Below are 19,648 nucleotides of genomic sequence, written 5' to 3' on the forward strand. Positions count from 1 at the left end.
GAACACAATCAGATACAGTGCCAACATCTATTGATTTTTAAAGTTTGTCCTGTTTCATTACTATGTAGGCGAAGCCACGGGGTACAGCTTAGTGTCTTATATAGTAAACATGCATGGCACTTGCTACTGATGTATAACGGCCCACTTCAAGACCTGATTCTATGTAAAAAATATGCTGTTTTTGTACTGCTTTCCTAAGACTAATTAAGATTAAAATTTTTAAAGTTGCCATTTTACTTATTAGTATTAGATTTTAAAGCTGAAGTTGTTTACTTCACCATGTCAAGACAAGGTAACAGGCTTGCTCAATCTTTTCTCTCTTTTTAATTCCATAGCAACTAGGATGCCTGGAATGTGTCACCATGATTCCGAGTTTCAGTGTCAGTCAGATGGCAGCTGCATTCCTTCCAGCTGGGAATGTGACCAACATCCAGACTGTGACGATGGCTCTGATGAGCATCAGGGTTGCCCAGTCAGAACCTGCCATCCTTCCATGTTTCACTGTGACAATGGAAACTGCATACACAGTCGATGGGTTTGTGATGGGGACAATGACTGCAGAGACATGAGTGATGAGAAGGGACTGCCCAACCCAGCCATTCTCCAGCCTCAGTGGGCAGTGGCAGTGTCCAGGGCAGAGCATCTGCATCAACCTGACCAAAGTGTGTGATAATGTCCCCGACTGTCCCAATGGAGCTGACGAGTCTCCTCTGTGCAGTAAGTGTTTTTACACAATCTTTTTCAACTCTGTTCGTCTGGGTCAAACTTTTACTGAACCGATTACCTTCAAATTTTGCATGCATGCTAATCTTACAACACAAAATTTCATCAGTTTTCACCCGGGATCTGTATAGTTGATTACGTGAAATTTAAATTTCCTCATTTCCCTGTATTATACTTTAAGCGATTACACACACACACACACATATATATATATATATATATATATATATATATATATATATATATATATATATTAAATATATATATACCTGGACCTTAAGCCCTTTACAATAACGGGCGCTAGAAACAGTAGTGCATAAACATTAGTAGGAACAGTCTATATTAAATGGCAAGGGACCTTGACCTCATTCTGTTTCTTGTCTTAATTTTTTTTGTCAAAAATATTTTTGCAAGAAGCCTTAAGTAAAATAATAATAAAAATAAAAATAGAAATGATGTGACAATACAGTAAGTATAATTAATATTACATTTATCCTCTCCTCTGTGGCTGTTGATTGATAAGTTGTTTCCGTTTGAAGATCTCCTATCCTGCCTCTCTTTATTTTAGCTTGCTGTGGAGTCCTCTCCAGCAAGTACTGTGCAGTTCCCCAGCAAGTATTTTAATCTGTGCTGGCGTGCAGCTGATTACTTTATGTATGGCGTCTCCCCAGCAACGGATTTTATTGTGCGCGAAAATAAATCTACTTTTAAAGTCATCCTATTGTAATGTCATGAAAATTCGTATATTTAGGAAAACCCCTTCAAAACGACTGACACTTTACACTTTACTGGGCCAAGCTTCTTAATCGCAAATCTGAAATCCTCAGAGTGAACACTTGCACAACAACAAACACTAATCCCACCTCTTTGGGGAAGCTGGTCTCCGCGATTGGAGTACCCGATTGGATTTTTTGTGCCTTATGTTTTAGGTGTTACCTTATTTACCGAAATCCGATTGGATCGGCCATGCGATATTTGATAGGTCCTGCCCACTCTGTCTTGTGTGACGCGTCAGGCGGCCTTTGAACCATCTGCTTTGAAGCATTGCACCGCGCCCCGCACATACGTACTTCACCAGAAGACACACACACACGGACACACGGACGCACACAGGGATTTTATTAAAGAGGATATATATATATATATATATATATATAGTGCATTTGGCCAACACACCTATATATGAAAAATTTTCGGTGTAGGTCAAGTGGTTAGTGTGTTGGACTTTCGATCAAATGGTCGAATGCTCAAGACCAATGCAGACAAATTCATTTTTTTTTAATTTTACTAATTTTTCATCATTTATATAGTGAGAAGTCAAGCAAAATGACACCTTTTATTGGCTAACTAAAATGATTATAATATGCAAGCTTTCAAGGCAACTCAGGCCCCTTCTTTGGGCAAGATGTAATCATTTATATACAACTTTGGCGAAATACTCTTTTCAGTGATTTGGCAATAAAGGCTCAGTGGATGAAGTGTTGGGCTTTTCTAAGAAAGGTAGAAGGCTCAATTCACCAAAAGACCACTTCTTCACACGTTTCAGCGTGGTTAGAATTTTCTGAAATGAGGAAATGGAAATGGAATGAATGTTACATTTCACTTTAAAGTCGCAGGTCTGTTTCCACTCGCAGTCGCTAATGTCATTTCTCTCGAATGACCTTCCCACCCAAGTCAAAGTTTTTATAAAGTGCCAAGAACTGTGTGGCATTAGGGTGACTAAAAAAAATATATACATGTATAGTCAATGTATGTGTGTGTGTATGAATGTATGTTCCAGCATCACTTCCGAATGGCTGGAGCGATTTTCATGAAACTTGGTGCATATGTTTCTCATTGGTCGACTAAAAATACTGTGAAATCAACCCTAATCCACCACCTTCTAGTTAGGGTGGGGGGTGATCTTGTGGTCTTGTTTGCATGCTATCATTAGTAGACACTTGGAACGACCACCAGAGGGCGAACTGGAGGTGACTGCCTGCATTCTTTATGTCTGAGCTCCTCCACGCCCGGCTGTTGCTTTTGAAATTAAATAGAGTTGGCCAGGTTGGCGTCCCAACTATTTTTGGGATTCATTCTGCCTTTGTGACTTGAGCCGCCATATATATCTTTTATATAAAGCAGATTGTAACAATCTTGCAGTTCTCCACGTACCAAAACCACATATTACATACATAATTAACTAGAAGTCCCATTCCAATAGGAGCTGTATAACTTCAAAAGATCAGAACACTGAGAGCCCTAATTTAGTATGAGACCCCACTCCAAACAGGTTTTGACTGAACTGGAAGTATTTCAAACTAAAAGAACTGTAACCTTGGAGTGACGTGTGTAGATGGGTGCAAAACTGACTCAGACACAAGAAGCAAATGATTATGGTGTAAAGGAACCTCACCAGAATTGGCCACTGCTATTTTTAATATATAAATGATTTGGATAGGAAAATAAATAACAGCTGGTTAAATTTGCAGATGATACCAAGATAGGTGGATTGACAGATAATCTCGAACCCGTTGAATCTTCACAGAGGGACTTAGATAGCATACAAGCTTGGGCTGAGGGTTGGCTGAATTATGGCAGATGAAATTTAGTATTACATGTAGGAGGTAAAAATGCCAGGTTTAAATTGAATACACAATGGGAGGTCTGAAAATCAAGAGTACACATTATGAGGAGAATTTAGGAGTCATAATGGACTCTAAGCTATTGACTTCCAGACAGTATTCAGAAGCCATTAAGAAGGCTAACAAAATGTCAGGTTATATAGCACCTTGATGTGTGAAGTACAAATCACATGAGGTTCTGCTCAAGCTTTATAAACACACTGGTGAGGCCTCATCTGGAGCACCGTGTGCGGTTTTAGTGTCCAGGCTATAAAAAAAGACATAGCAGCACTAGAAAAGGTCCAGAGAAGAGCGACTAGGCTGATTCCAGGGCTACAAAGGATGAGTTATGAAGAAAGATTAAAAGAGCTGAGCCTTTACAGTTTCAACAAAAGAAGATTAAGAGGGGACCTGACTGAAGTGTTTAAAATGATGCAGGGAATTAGTCCAGTGGATCGAGATGGTGACTTTAAAATGAGCTCATCAAGAACACGGGGACACAGTTGGAAACTTGTTAAGGGGGAATTTCACACAAACATTAGGAAGTTGTTCTTCACACAGAGAACCACAGACACATGGACTAAGTGACCAAGTAGTGTGGTAGACAGGAAGACTTTAGGGACTTTTCAAAACTCGACTTGATGTTATTTTAGAAGAGTTAAGTGGATAATCCTGGTGAGCTTAGTTAGGCTGAATGGCCTGTTCTCATCCAGATTGTTCTAATGTTCTAATTAATAAAATAAAAACAAAAATGATGAACTACAGTAGTGTATGGCAGAAAACCACCCTGGATGGAATCTCAGTCCATCTCAGGTAAAGTGATAAATCAATCATTAAATCCTTATTATTTATTATTATTTAAATAACTAAATCCAATAAAAATGTAGCAAGTACAGTTTATATGTTCAAAAGACATACACAGCAGTCAACCCTCGCCTGACTTAGTGAGTTATATTAAATGTATTTTTGAATGTTTACATAAATAAAGCTAAAAGAATAAAAAAAAATGAGGAGCAGCAGCAACAGACAAGTTATCAGCATTTCAATATTAAACTTTAAGCCTTTTGTTTTGGGGGTCCGTCCCGCTCAAACCTGGGCGAGCTTGCAATACGAAGGTAAATTTGAACACAAGCAGACGTATTGTTATTTAATGGCTCGTGGCCTCTGTGTTATCTGCTTCCTTCCTCTGGCATTCACAGCCTTCAAGCCATTTCATTTTAATGCTCAGTAATTGCTCATAACGTATCGCATTCCAGATCAGGAGAGCTGCGCGGACAATAGCACCGGCTGTACCCAACGGCTGTATCCAGGGGCCCTTCGGAGCCCAGTGCACATGTCCGACAGGATACAGGCTGACCCAATGACTCGAGGACCTGCGAAGATATCGATGAATGTCAGCCGCCAGGAATCTGCAGCCAGCATTGCTTCAATGAAAGGGGATCATTCAGGTGTCACTGCGAGGACGGCTATGCGCTGGAAGGCGACCAGAGAACATGCCAAGGTGACAGGTAGGCTAAATCAGGTCTCTTTGAAAGGCTTACCAGTGATAACACTTCAGGTTTTTTTATGATGGAGTAAACAACGTTGTTGACTTTGTATTTGTTTTCAATGATAAACTGCCTAAGGAGAATTAAATCTAAATCCATGTGGCCCTTTCCTCATCTCTTGAGAAATCTGTATTTTTGAAAATCATGCACAACTTTAGTTTTCCACAGACAGGGAGATTTCTTCAGGCAGCTATTAATGGCCTCTTCTTTTGCTGTACTGTTCTTTTACGTTACTGCTTATTACTTGGTTAAAAATCAGCAAATTCAAATCACTGACATGGCACTCACTTGGGGGGATATGAGCTGTCTAAAAGCACAGCAAGCTAATCTCAAGCAGCCAAAGACACAATTGTTTTCCAGTGCCGTTTTTTCTGCTACGTTAAGATCTGATTACAGCAGATAAGTAAAATTGCTTCTCTGCCACTGAATCAATTGACTTGCTGTAATTAAAAAAAAATAATCTATAACAAAGGTCAGTGTTACCTGCCATTAGAGAAGAATCCAGCCTTCATGGCGTAACAGGAGAGTGCCACCTAGGCATCTCCCACCGACCTTTAAAAACACACAAATGCTTTTCTTAATATCAAGAAGAGCGGATTTAGTAATCACAAATACAGGGTGGGGATGATCATAGGGAGAACATATAGTATTAAAAGGTACTCTAGTAAAACATTCTCAAATTCACTTACTCCATCTCAGGGTGCAGAAGTCTACCCTGGAAGCATTGGGCACAAGACAGGAACCAGCCATGAACAAGGTGCCAGTCCATCGCAGGGCTCGACTCTCACCAATGCCCACACTCACATGTACAGTGCCTATAGAAAGAATTCACCTCTTTGGACGTTTTCACATCTTATTGTTATACAATATTGAATCACCGTGATTACTTTGACTTTTTTTGACACTGATCAATAGAAAAAGACTCTATAAAGTCAAAGTGAGAACAGATCTTTGTAAAGTGGTCTAAATTAATTAGAAATAGTAACCACAAAATAACTGATCGCATAACTCTGTACCCCTTTCAAGTCAGTATTTAGCAGGTGCACCTTTGGCAGCCATGACAGCCTTGGTTTTGAGTACACAGATTTTTCACTATCTGCTTTGCACATCTCGACATTTCCCAATTTTTCTTTGTTGAAGCTCTGTCAGATGTCATGGTGATCGGGAATGAACAGCCTTTGCAAGTCTACCCAGAAAATTTCATTTGGATTTAGATCTGGATTCTGACTTGGCCACTCCCAGCACATTCACATTGTTGTTTTTTGAAGTCACTACTTTGTGGCTTGTGGCTTTATGCTTCGGGTTGCTGTCTTGCTGGAAAACAAATCTTCTTCCAAGGTGCAGGTTTCCTTAAGGACGGCTTCAGGTTTTCCTTTTTTTGCTGCATTAATTTATCTTCTGAAGCCTTCCAGGGCCTGCTGCAGAGAAGCTTCCTCACGTCCTTATTATGTCACCTCTATGCTTTCAAGTGTTTAGTCTGTTGGCCAAAACAATCAGTTGTGGTCTAATTTATTTATTTGTTGATTTATTTATTTTCAGAGCTTGAGTAACATTTTGATTTCTTCTTGGAGACAAAAGAGCATCACATATCTATCTATCTATCTACTCTATCTATCTATCTATCTAGTCTATCTATCTATCTATCTATCTATCTATTCTATCTATCTATCTATCTATCTATCTATCTATCTAATCTATCTATCTATCTATCTATCTATCTATCAATGACAAAAACCATTTCTCCTTCTGACTTCAGAGTCTCCCATGTGTCTTCTGGCAGACTCTTCATGAGGTTTTGTTTGCTTTTTTCCCTTTGCCCATCTCTCATAAAGCTGTAACTTGTGAAGGCCCTGCTTTTACAGTTGTGGTCTCCACATTTTCTCCAGTCTTAACCCCTGTAACTTGTAACTCCTTCAGAGTTTTCATAGGTCTCTTGGTGGTCTCCACCACTAGCATAACGTCCTTTGATCTATGTTGAACTAATTTAACAATGTAAGTAACAATTTATTGGCCGTTTGAATTGCTTCGGTGGAGGTCAAGTAGAAGGTGTGAGCATTGGGCTTCTGAGAGGTCACCTTTCTTTAAGGCCATTGCCCAGGAGTATGTCCCTCATTGTCCTGTGCTCCTCACTGTCTTGTCCCTGATTCAAGCATTGTGTTGGCCATCCATGTCTCGCTGGTCGGAGGGCTGAAACAAATGGACATCTTCATGTGAAAGAACACAAGCTAGAAATCGAGCTTTGTCACACCATGACATTTTGGTCCTATCAGTATGCATGAATGGAAGTAGCAGCTACATTTGTACAAAGTGCGGGCTTGGCGGTCTTTTGGCCTTGGAACCCCTGCAGATTTTTTCTTTCTCCAGCCTAACTGGAGTTTTTTTTGTTGTTTATGTCCTCCTGCCAACCAGCCTTCCTCTTTTTCTTAGTTATATAATGTATAATATTATTGCCTAATCTTGTTTATGTTTTATACATTAACTTCCTTTTTATTTCATCTTATAAAACACTTTGAGCTACATTGTTTGTATGAAAATGTGCTATATAAATAAATGTTGCTGCTGGTATTGTTTAAAGTGTATATTTAATGCTAGCGATTTTATAGCGTGGGAACATTTCTCATTTCGATTTATTAATTTTTCTTCTCACCTTTGTTTTTACTCCAACATTACAGTTTTCTTGTTGAGTATGGTTCCTCCCTGTGTGGATAGCGCTTTGAGTACTGAGAAAAGCGCTATATAAATGTAATGAATTATTATTATTATTATTAAATTACATTTTTCGTGTGTGCCTGATAGGTTCTCGGGATGCTCTCCTACTAGTTGCAAGCCGGAGCCAAATAGTGTCTGACAATATTACATCGCAACCAAATGTCATCGGTTTCCTGGTGCGAGATGGAAGAAACATCGTGGCGATTGACTTTGACTCCGTCACTGACAGAATTTACTGGTCAGACACAACACAGGACAAAATCTGGAGTGCCTACAAAAATGGCACAGAAAGAACCATTGTAAGTGTCATGTTCATGATTTGATATTTGCCATGCTGGTGGTTTAATTTCCTGATGTAAATTTAGATGACGATGATGACGACGGGACATTAATGGAGTTTCATTAATTCTTACATTTCTGCAACCCTAATTTGAATATTATTCATCATTCTAACAAATGACAAATAATCATTTTTAGATCTTCTGTTCAGGTGACAGCAGCACCCATTGATTTGCTTCCAGTTACCACGTTTGATCTCTTTTGGATAATTCGCTTTTCTCATAATTCTCAACTCTTTGACGTATCTGTACATATAAATCACAATTTATTATGTTATCACGAGATAAGTAACAGTCTGACACATCTAAGTGACAAATCAGTAAGGACAGCATGCAATGAGTGACGTATGCAAGAAGATATTTATTTAATCCAATATTTAGTAACCCCTCATAATTGCAATTTCCCAGACATTGTACTAAACACCTCTCAGATTACATTTAATAAACCATGTAGACTATTGTATCTACTAAAAAAAAAGGACATTTTCCCTATTTAATGTACAATACACAAAGGGAATGTTGTCAGTACTCCAACTGGTAATATCATTCTCAAAGATCTAATTGCGATGCCAAGCATGTTATTTATTTTCTGTTTTGTCCATGTCCACTTCTCTCTGTAGGAAAACCATTCTGGAAAGTTAAAAGCCATATCACAGAAAATAAAACAGAATTTCGGTCTTGTAACAGACAACATTCAATTTCACCACACTTTATGAGACACAGCATAAATTAACTGATTTGAAATACAGTTTTAAAAAAATTGTGTGCCCTCTCCCTAGAGAAGAGGATTCACGTTGTGAATACATTTTAAAATCAACTCTTGCAGTCCTAATGGGCTAAATGAATTCTGGGATTGGAGCTATTATTCATAAATATCCTCATGGTATAAACTTTCACCTCTATTTCTGTATGCATTTCCAATTTCAGAAAATTAATGATGGCCGGTAAACTGTATGGGAAAATATCATTTTATCTGTTTATTCCCAATAATTCCTTTTGTAAGTTTACAAAACATGGTTGATATTTTTTCAAGTCAATGCTGTTTCTTCACAGACACGGTATATATGCATTTGCCAAGCAAAACCGTGTTTTTAAAAGGTAAGTGCTTTCTATAAATTTAAAAAAAAATATCTTGTCTGCTCTGGTGCTTTTTTATGGAGGCTATGGGGCACGGAGGAAAAGCTTAAAAACGTACTAAAGCATCCATTTTTCAAGCGAAGACATTTGTCCAGTATTGATCTATGCCTTTCATGTTTTCGACAACAAAAGGGAAGTAATCATTTTATTGCTTATTCCTGATACCATTTTTCTCATGATAAGGGTACATTTTCTATTTGTTTTGTGCAAATTCTCACTTAATACAGACGTAAATCCGAACAAAACCAACCACGTGACATGAAAAGTTTACAGTGATTTGCTTTGTCGAGAGGAAACCATCCCAGGCAGGGTGAAAGGTTATTGCATAGGATGACTAAGTGCTGAGAAATCATGTGCGGCTGGTCGTCTTTTAAAATGGCTCAATCTCATAATAGTCAAACGACATGCATACATTCTTTACAATGTGTGTGTAATCGCAAGACACATATCAATACTTGACAACTGTCTTGGCTTAAAAAATTGACGTATTTGGTAAGTTTTTAAGCTTTTCCTCCATGTCCCATAGACTGCAATGTAAAGTACCTGTACAGACAAGATACGCTGCATTTTATTTGTAAAGGAAGTGATTAACTTTAGAACACAATTTTGGATGGCAAATTCATATATAGCATGGTAAATACCTTCAATTTGAAAATGATCAAAGTTATCATTTTTTCAGTAAGATCAGTAAGATTTGAATGTCTGTTTACTTGAACTCTTTTAATCTCTCCTCATAACTCACGTCTCAGTCCTGAATCAGCCTGGTCGCTCTCCTCTGCACTTCCTCTAGTGCTGCTATGTCTTTTTTATAATATGGATAATAAAACTGCATGCATTGCTCTAGATGAGGCCCCACTAGTATGCCACAAAGCTTAGGCATAACCTCCTTTGATATGTACTCTACACATTGGGGTGCCATATAACCTAACATTCTGTTGGCCTCCTCAATCTCCTCCACTGTCCATTGTCTTGATGTAGAAAGTGACACGTCCACTGTGACTCCCCAGACCTTCTCATAAGGGGTACATTCAAATTTCAGACGTCCAAATGTGTTGTTGAATCTGGCATTTCTACATGTAACACATCATACATTATTATTAGTATTTCTCAAACAGGATAGTCTAAGACGCCCCATTACCCTGAAATGAAAAAACAGAAGTTGAGAAATAAATAGATTAATGAAGTAATCAATAATAACTATTCCTCATATGACAAGCTGGGACACACAAACTTTGTAGAGGAACCATGTAAAAGTTTTCTTCTCATTCATCTGTTCAGTTTATTTCGCTCATGGTCTTTGTTCTCATTTGCCAGGTATTCAACAGTGGCGTTACTGTGACAGAGAGCATTGCTGTTGACTGGGTTGGAAGAAATTTGTATTGGACTGACTTTGTTCTTGAAACCATCGAAGTGTCCAAATTGGATGGTAGTCATCGGACCGTGTTGATTAGTGAAAATGTAACCAACCCCAGAGGGCTCATTTTGGATCCCAGAAATGAGTAAGTCTACTAAAAATACATCCTAGACCAGAGGCTGACTATGTGGGAGGCTGTGTGTTTGACCCATAAACACTTAGTCATTAATTTATCTCCAGACTGTGGTGCCTTTTGTGTTGTGTTTGCACCTTCTTATATATAATTCTTGTAGATTTCGTTCCATAGACCAAAGACATGGAGTGACGAGATTAAATCGTTTTAATGATGTAGATAGAGTATGGGCATCCTGGCTGGGAAGGAGGACAGTTTCTTACCCAGATGGGAGGCAGGAACAGAACGACGGATGAGTTAACTGGCTGAACAAAGAAGTGACTTTGTACCTGACCAGAATTAATTAATGTTTGAACAAGCAGATGCCGGAAGTTGGTAGCAGTTTCATCCACAATACAACAGGTGGCAGTGGTCCTCTTGTGGCAGCCCAGTCAGGACACTCGCAGGCAGGGCTGGATTAACAAATAAGCAAAATAAGCACATGCTTAGGTCATTAAGGGAAGGGGTGTGGGGTACCACAGAAATTTCCATTGCCAGATTTACCATGGACCTAGGGTTGCCAGATTAGAAAATTAGAAATACGGGACACTCTTAAAATCTCTCTCTCTGTTACTATATATAGAAATTTATACGTGCCCCCTACACACCCAGCCCAATAGATTATACAAAAGTAGAGACATAAGTTAAAAACATAAAGCAAGGATTTTAATGGGTTATGATGAGGAAAACAAAAGTAAAATCATTTGAAAATGATTCACCGAAAATGCAATTACATACACCACTGTTTGCTTCAAAATAGCTTCTGCCTTGTTTGATAAATGTCAATTCACTGGAATATACATTACAAAATTTACACTTACGTTTTGGCATCTTGGAATGGATAGATGGATTAGTTTTTAAGTTAGAAAAAAGTGGACCGTGGCAAGTAGTAACAACACCCTTTGTTGAGACTGTATGTTGCAATGCTGATCCACAACTGCAACGCAGCGCGACTGGAGAGCAAAGCGGTAAGAGTGTCGCTGTCCCTCAGCTAACCATAGCAACTGAACAAGATTTAAACAGGCAGCAAACACAAGTTTCCTCATTACATTTCAGTTATTTTCATCAAGAGATTCTGAGAAAAGAAAGTATGATTACTTATAAAGTTACAACTAAGTACCGTAAGAAGGTAGTAAAAATATATTTTTATTACGAAATTTGAAAATGAACTAAATACAGGACATTTAGGTGTTTCTGAAAGGTCAATATGGGACAGGGGACAAAATGATCAAATATGGGACATGTCCCATATATAAGGGACGTCTGCCAACCCTACATGGACCATATGATGCAAAACTGCAAAATAAAAATTATTTTCCATTTTGCTGTATGTATTGCTTCATTTTGAAAAATAAAATTACATTTTATGGTTTATTCTTGTTTATATTGTCAATTAGATATAATTGTGGGCACCAAAATCTTTTAAGTGCTTAGGGCCTATAAAGGTCTCAGTCCAGTCCTGCTCACTACGGTGCTTGGGAGTTGGAGTCCAGAAGTGCAACCCTGTTGGGGGTCCCTGGGTGTCAGTAGAGGGTGCTGTTTTTGGGTTTCCTCCCTACTTTCCATATGGCCCGGATGTGTTTCCAGGAAGACATGGTGTTTAACTGAAAGCATTCCCATGTCCAACTTGAAAAGAAGTCCACCGCCTCACATCAGATGAGTTAGAGGTTGGGAGGCAGAGGGCAACACTCAACTGGAGGACAGATGGAGGAAAAACTTGTTTATGTTTTGTGTATTGTGACTGGTCTTTGGAAAGATGATTTTGGAAAGGTGTTGAGGTAATCTACAAGTGTGTTGGGCTTTACTGTGTCTGAGGTTTGGGGCGCAGGAGCAGCCCCTGGTGGTTACTGTGTACATCCTTGTGGCATTAAGTTGATCTTCATCTTCATCTTGAGTGGGATACTAAGAAGGTGGATGAATAGATCAGTCTTTTCTGTGTAGACTGATGTTTGAATCTATATAGCTGCAATTAAATGCATTTCATGAAAAACTTGAGACTTCTCATCCATCCTGGGTACAGGCCCATCATGTTTCCATTGATCAATGTCTTGCTGTTTTTTTTTTCTTGCAGTGCTCATGTAATGTTTTGGACGGACTGGGGAAGAAATCCTCGAATTGAAAGAGCCAGCATGGATGGGAAAATGAGAACAACAATAGTTAGCAATAAGCTTTACTGGCCTAACGGCTTGACGATTGATTACCCCAACAGATTGCTGTACTTTGCAGATGCTTACCTGGATTTTATTGACTACTGTGACTATAATGGCAACAACAGGAGGCAGGTTCTAGCCAGTGATTTGGTAAGGAAACACATTGGATTTGTTACAGTCCCATTGGAGTCAGTACAAGAGATGATCTAATAATAACATAACATTCTGAAGAAGGCACAGGGACCCATGGGGACACACTTAGGGGGCCATTTTAGAGCAGCCTGACAGTAAAACATTGCATAAGTTAACTTTACTTGAAACTTTCCAGTATGTTGCAAAATGAGAAACCAACTTAATCTACCTACAGTAAATAATGGAATGTTAACTCACTCATTTGCTCACACTATTTCATGTTCAGCTAAAAAAGCTGAAATTTGGCAGATGGCACATGTAGAAGAGTAGGTATCCCCTAACAAAGGACATTTCACTAAGTAGCTGTCCAGTAGAAAAGGACCACAATACCCACAAACTCCATTATAGATGAATGATTCCCAACTCCAGAGCTTTCTCAGCTTATTTATATAGCCAGAGGGAGGCCCCAGGAATGGTGATGTCAGCATGACCCTGCCTTCCTGGGGCTCTACCCACAAATAACAGGGAACGTAACTACATTTAAAGAGACAGTACAAAATTACACAATCACAGAAACAACATAAAACATTAGCAATAATAATTTCAAACTATAAAAAACATAAAATACACATAACTTCAACCCAATACATTATAAGATGAGGCACAAACACAGACTAACACTAACTTTCAATTGTTTCAAGTTTTTACCTATATTCTTCTTTTTTCTGTCTATCATTTTCTCTTTTCCAGCTCTTTCTTGCATTTCAAAGTGTTAAAGAGCCAGTTCTTTTGCTTCCTTTTCACAGAAGTTATAAGTGACATGAAAGGATCCTCTAGTTAGTTTATAATGTTCGTTTATAAGCATTGTTGCAATTTTCTAAATATAATTAAACTAATAAAATGCATGTAATGAGGCAATAATCTCAGTCCTTCCACTGAATTCAGTCCAACTACTGAAATTCCTTTGGTGCATTTTTTTACCTTCATTGTCACCTCATTACATGCACTTCCTCTCCTCTCTTCACATCATGGCAGTAACAGCTGATTTCAATATTTTCTTCACTCAGGTCCTCCAGCATCCCCATGCTATAACAATTTTTGAAGATTATGTATATTGGACCGACAGATACACTCACCGTGTCATTCGTGCCAATAAATGGCATGGAGAGAATCAAACAGTGATGATATACAATCTCCCGCAACCAATGGGGATAGTGGCTGTCCACTCTGCAAGACAACCTCCAGGTAGGAGCTGTGTCTAGGTTAGCATGTTACTTCACTCTTCCATTTTAAATGAAGGTCTCTACCCAACTTCTTTCTTTGTGATAATGTTCACTCAGAATATTATTACATAAATGGAATCATTTACAACAATATGGTTTTGAATGTGTTGTGTAAAGATTTTGAAATTCTATTACAATCACCTATTGTATCATAGTCGGGGTTAACTTGCAGCATACTCCTAAAAAGTTACCGGATATAAGGGTCTTGGTTACTCTTTGCCCACAGTCAGCTTTCAGGGGATGAATGCACCATATTTTATTGTTTTGAAATTTGGGTAGACAATTCTTTTCCTCTTTTTGCAAAGTTTCAGACATTTTCTTTGCAGTCTTTAACTAAAAGGATTGGTTGGAATCTGACACTTTAGCTGAAGATATTTATCTTGCACTATTTAGTGGATTTGGATTCTTGGATGTGAATCCCACACCCAGTTTTTTTCAGTGTGGAGTTTGCTTTTCCCCCACCATGTCTACGTGACTTTTCACCCAGGTACCTGTGTTTCCCTTCCATTTTCAAAGCCATTAACCATACAGATTAGGTTAAATGACAACTCTAAATTGCCCTATATGTTTCATGAGTGGACTCTGTGATGGACTGGTGTCCTGCCCAGAGCCGTTTGCTACCTTGATGAAAAAGGTTCCACCCTCCATGACTATAAATTGGGTTGAGTAATTTTTTTTTTACCCTAACAACTGTCAGCACCAACATAATAATAGGCTCCTTAGCTATAATACCTGACAATATTATGATACCAAGGTTAAAGCTGTGGTATGAAACAACATACTACCTTTACTTAAGCCTACAAAATGTCCTCAAAAGTTCAGAAGCTGTTTCTCTCTGACCAAACAGTGACCTTTGTAAACTGGAATGGCAAAGGTCTCAATCATGATCTAAAGAGAAAAAAAAAAAATACTTACCTAACAGGCCTGAATGCCAAGATAGTATGTTTACAGGAGACTAACCTAATAAGTAAGGACCAGTTTTGGTTGAAAAGAGATTGGACTGGCCAAATCTTTCAATCCAGCTATACAAAGAAAATTAGAGGCCTGGGAATGTTAATACATAAAACATTTGTATTTATAGTATTAGACGTAGTATCTAATCAAAAAGGGTAATATGTCATGGTGATAGGTTAATTTATTTAAATCTAAAGTAATTTTGATAAATATCTGATATCTATTAGATTTCACCTAAAACGTATTTGCATCTGTTCTGAATATGAACACTCATAAAATTATAATGGCTGGAGACTTGTGTTTTAAATCCAGACCTGGATAGGTCTTCAACTACACTGGCTATAACATCTAATACTGTACTAAATCTAACTTTATTTTTTTACACAGGGGTGAATTATTGCTCTATGAGTCCTTGCACTCATATTTGTCTGCTTTCGTCAATTGGACCGAGATTTTACTCCTGTGCTTGTCCGTCTGGTTGGACCTTGGCTGCAGATATGATCACCTGTGTTCGAGGTATGACAGCTTCTACTCTGTTACGCTCTGCTAAAATATTTCCTCAAGGGAATTTTAATTCTACTCAATTCCTGGAGGTTTTCAAATTCTTGCACTCTCCTACTAATATTAGATTTTTAATGTTATGATTGTCTTCGCAACTGATCCAATCCATTCCTCTTTTAACCCTTTTAATGCAGAATCATTGTGGTCAGAGCTTTTTATAACATACATAAGAACATTAGGAATTAGGCATGTGTTTTTGGGGAATCAGGGAGGAGAACCAACAGAGACTCAGACCATGCAAATTCAATTTGGACAACAACTGAGCAGGGTCTTCTTTTGCCTGTTTAAGTGAATTGATTCTTTTGCTTAATTTGATATGGAAAATTAGGGTCTGGTCCCCTCTGATCACATATTCAATAATTCGTAAATTATTTTCATATATATGTATGCATGTGTGTATATAAATATATAATTAATATTATTGTTTTTTGATTTTTATTTATTATATGTAAATATATCATTATTTATATATAAAGATACAATTCATTATATATTTAACATATATGCTATTGTTCTACTTCCATACATAAAGTATGAAAAACATTTAAAAGGCATAATTAAAATTATTTCATTTCAGGATCACAAGTGAATATGAATTGTGCAGGTTGAAATTATTTGATCACGAATTACATGAAATGAAAATTGTTAGACTGATCCTTGGGTAGTGACTCATTCATGAATAAGATGAACTGGAATCGTTAGACTAACTAAAATAAGATGTTTCAGTACAGAATCATAAGTGAATGAGAATTGTGCAGTTCAAAATGATCACGAATAACATGGAGCAAAAATCTTTAGAATGATTCTCGGGTAGTGACTCGTTCATGAATCAAATGAATAAGAATTGTTAGGCTGATTCTCGGGTAGTGACTCCTTTATGAATCAAATGAAAATCATTAGACCGATTCTTGAGTAGTGACTAATTTATGAAACAAATAAAAGCAAATCATTACACTGATCTTAGGTAGTAAATTGTTTACGAATCAAATGAACCAAAATCGTTCAACTTATTCTCGGGTAGTGATTTGTTTACAAGTCAATTGAAACAAAGGCAAGCTAACAAATTAAAACCAGGAATAAAACTGAATGACATACAGTACACAATTAAACATGATAACGCACAAAAGCATACTTGAACAAATTAAGACCTGGAACTAAAATGCAACAAAGGTGGGCCTGAACAAATGGGTCTTAAGGGTCTTTTTAGAGATGTCCACGGTGTCCATTGATCTCAAGTCTACAGAATGAGAGTTCCACCGCCTCAAACACACAATGTTCTTTAGTTTTCAGTCCACACACAGTCAGCCCCAGGTAACATTTGCTTACACTCTCTTAATTCTAATGTTTTAGTGTCCAACACCAATTTCCCCTTCATTCTTGCAGTCGCAGGCGCTGGTCTGTGCTTTTCTTCTTCTGCTTTCCAGTTCAGCTCCTAAAGTTTAAAATGACTTGGGTGTCCCATAGGTAGCGTCTCATGTGCTTACTGATAATAACTTTGAGTTATGTCTGCCAGTTGACTGGAATGTGTGGGGTGGTTGCCCCCTGTCATATTCTAATGAAAGTGCATAGAGTAAGGCGCTGCTTTCAATTAAAACTTGTTTAGCACTTCCTGATCCACATGTGCCTGTTGGATCTAATAAAATGTGATGATAGGGAGCAAACATTTTATAAGGCATGCTGGATTCCAACATAAATGCCGGAAGAAAGTTGTCAACAACCTCCCATTTGAAAGTCTGTTTCTAATCTTTAATTTTGGTAGTAAATATTCCAAATCATACTTTTTTTTTCTCCTTCTTGTGGGGTATTTCATTAAGAGTATACAAAGAACCTTTAATCTAAAACTTCAGCAGTTGCTCCTGGTTTCAGAAATTGAGCCCATCTCAAGTTGCAACTTCTGGGAACATCTGAAAATATTGCAGCTTTATTTACCATAGAAAGGTGAATGATGACTCAGGAATGAGTCGTCGTGATGTGCCTGTGGCAAATTTGCTTAAGTTTAATCTGCGATGACAAAGCAATTCAAACCACAAAAATTAACTTTCATCAAAATTTCTTTGCTTGGCCATGTTAGAGCCTTGCAGTGATTCATTTGTATTTCATTGTAAAAATAGCAGTGAGTCCAATATAGTATATCAAATGAAAAAAAAAAAAAATATTATAAAGGAGATGAAAAAAGGTAGACTGTGAACTTTACCGGGGTATCTGCTGCACTATATGCAGTGTAATGGACACCAGGGCTGGGCTGGCATTCTGGCTGGGATGGTTCAAGGTACCTTACCTGGCCGGGAGCCCAGTTTAAAGGAAGGACAGAGGGAGACCAATAGCATGGCCTATTTGCTCCCTTGATACCATAGGTGGCAGTCTGCCTGGGCTACGGTGCAAGCAGGGCAGGGCAGGCTGGGAATTACACTCCCATTAGACAGCCCTGTGGTATTCCATGGGTGCCACCAGGAGGAGCTGCAGGTACATATTGACCCTACTTTAGGGATCTTCCACCTGATCCGGAAGTGGTTCCAACCTGTAGTGCGGTAACACTGAAGTACTCGCAGGTCTGGCTTAAAGGAAGGAATCGGTAGAGGATCTGGACAACACTTGCCTGGAAGAGTGGATAGAAAGAAAGAAAGAAAGAAAGAAAGAAAGAAAGAAAGAAAGAAAGAAAGAAAGAAAGAAAGAAAGAAAGAAAGAAAGAAAGAAAGAAAGAACTGTACCTGTGCTGTATGTATTTGTGCATTATCTGTGAAGGTATTTGTTAAAATAAATTATTTTTTGAACTGGGACTTGTGTTGGCGTGTTGGAGGGTTTGGGGACTCAGTGGCACCTCCTACAGGTCATAGCAATCAGACACCAAATGTGGAATATTAAGTGTTAGCTGAATGCTAGAGGTTCACAGTAAAGATGTAGCTATTAATATCCTAAGGGTACAGATTTCCTAGATTTATTTATTTATTTAATTAATTTTTTTTCTATTGCTAATTTCTTGCTGGGGGACCATATGCTGTGCCAAAGTGTGCAATACACCATGCTTATTTTTTCCACAGTTCATAATAATAATAATAATAATAATATAATATAATAATAATATATTTTATTATTATTATTATTATTGTTTATACTTTACCCCAAGTGGGAAGTATTGTATTGTATCTCAGTTCCCTTAACTGATAAAACATAATCTCTTATTTAAATAATAATATTTTACTGTCCTGCCAGCAAATCCTCTCAGTGTATCAAGGCTCTTTTTATTAATATTGTATCTTAACTCGGAATCACAGAGTCATGCAAATAAGAACAATAATCCATTTGTTGAGAACTTTTAAATTGTTTTAGAAGCGTGAGACTTAGCTGGAAGTTTTGTTTTATACACAGTGTGGCCACGAGGGGGCACCCCCCCAAGCCCCAGACACCAGACACAACTCAGCCAGACACAGATAAATAAAAATGTATTTTACAAAATCACCTTCAGAGGGTTAAAGCTGATCTAGAACTGTATAATATTCAAAATAGCACTTCCACCTCCTTCTAGTTCTCCTCTGTAAGTGTTGTCCACTGCCTCCCGACTCTGACGTCCTGATGCTGAGGGGGCAGCTTCTTCTATGCCATACCCAGGAGTACTTCCGGTGCCACAGCACTGCATGTCGTAAGTGGTAGTGCTCCCCTACAGCTTCTCATGGTGGCACCCAAGTAGATTTTGATATTTTATTTATGTCTGGCCTGCTATACAGTGCTGGTTGCAACCAAAGCTGTTGGTATAGCCTGTGCCTGCTTCCATGATCCTGTAATAGAAATACCAAGTTTAGGGAAATAATGAAAGGATTTTACACATATTGCAAAGGGGCGAGTGATGAGGCACGGTGAGTCCAAGAATAGTTGAGGTGCCAATCAGGCAAAACCCCCATTTAATACAAACAAAAGAAAAATCTTGAATCAAAACACACCCTCGTTAGCACTAGTTGTCTTCCAAATCACTCTCGTGGTGTTCTCAAAG

General features: G+C 38.1%; 1 protein-coding gene across 1 annotated transcript in view; it reads left to right on the forward strand.

Moving 5' to 3' along the window:
* lrp2a (low density lipoprotein receptor-related protein 2a) overlaps window positions 1–19,648 on the forward strand; it is a 357,969-nt gene that overhangs the window by 154,095 nt on the left and 184,226 nt on the right. The window contains 10 exon segments of the mRNA XM_051930710.1: window positions 336–577; window positions 579–717; window positions 4,583–4,620; window positions 4,622–4,684; window positions 4,686–4,848; window positions 7,670–7,881; window positions 10,372–10,556; window positions 12,655–12,883; window positions 13,933–14,110; window positions 15,490–15,618. Coding sequence (XP_051786670.1) covers window positions 336–577; window positions 579–717; window positions 4,583–4,620; window positions 4,622–4,684; window positions 4,686–4,848; window positions 7,670–7,881; window positions 10,372–10,556; window positions 12,655–12,883; window positions 13,933–14,110; window positions 15,490–15,618 — 1,578 coding nt within the window.

Source organism: Erpetoichthys calabaricus, chromosome 8, assembly GCF_900747795.2.
Source record: "Erpetoichthys calabaricus chromosome 8, fErpCal1.3, whole genome shotgun sequence".
In the NCBI taxonomy this organism is placed as follows: domain Eukaryota; kingdom Metazoa; phylum Chordata; class Cladistia; order Polypteriformes; family Polypteridae; genus Erpetoichthys; species Erpetoichthys calabaricus.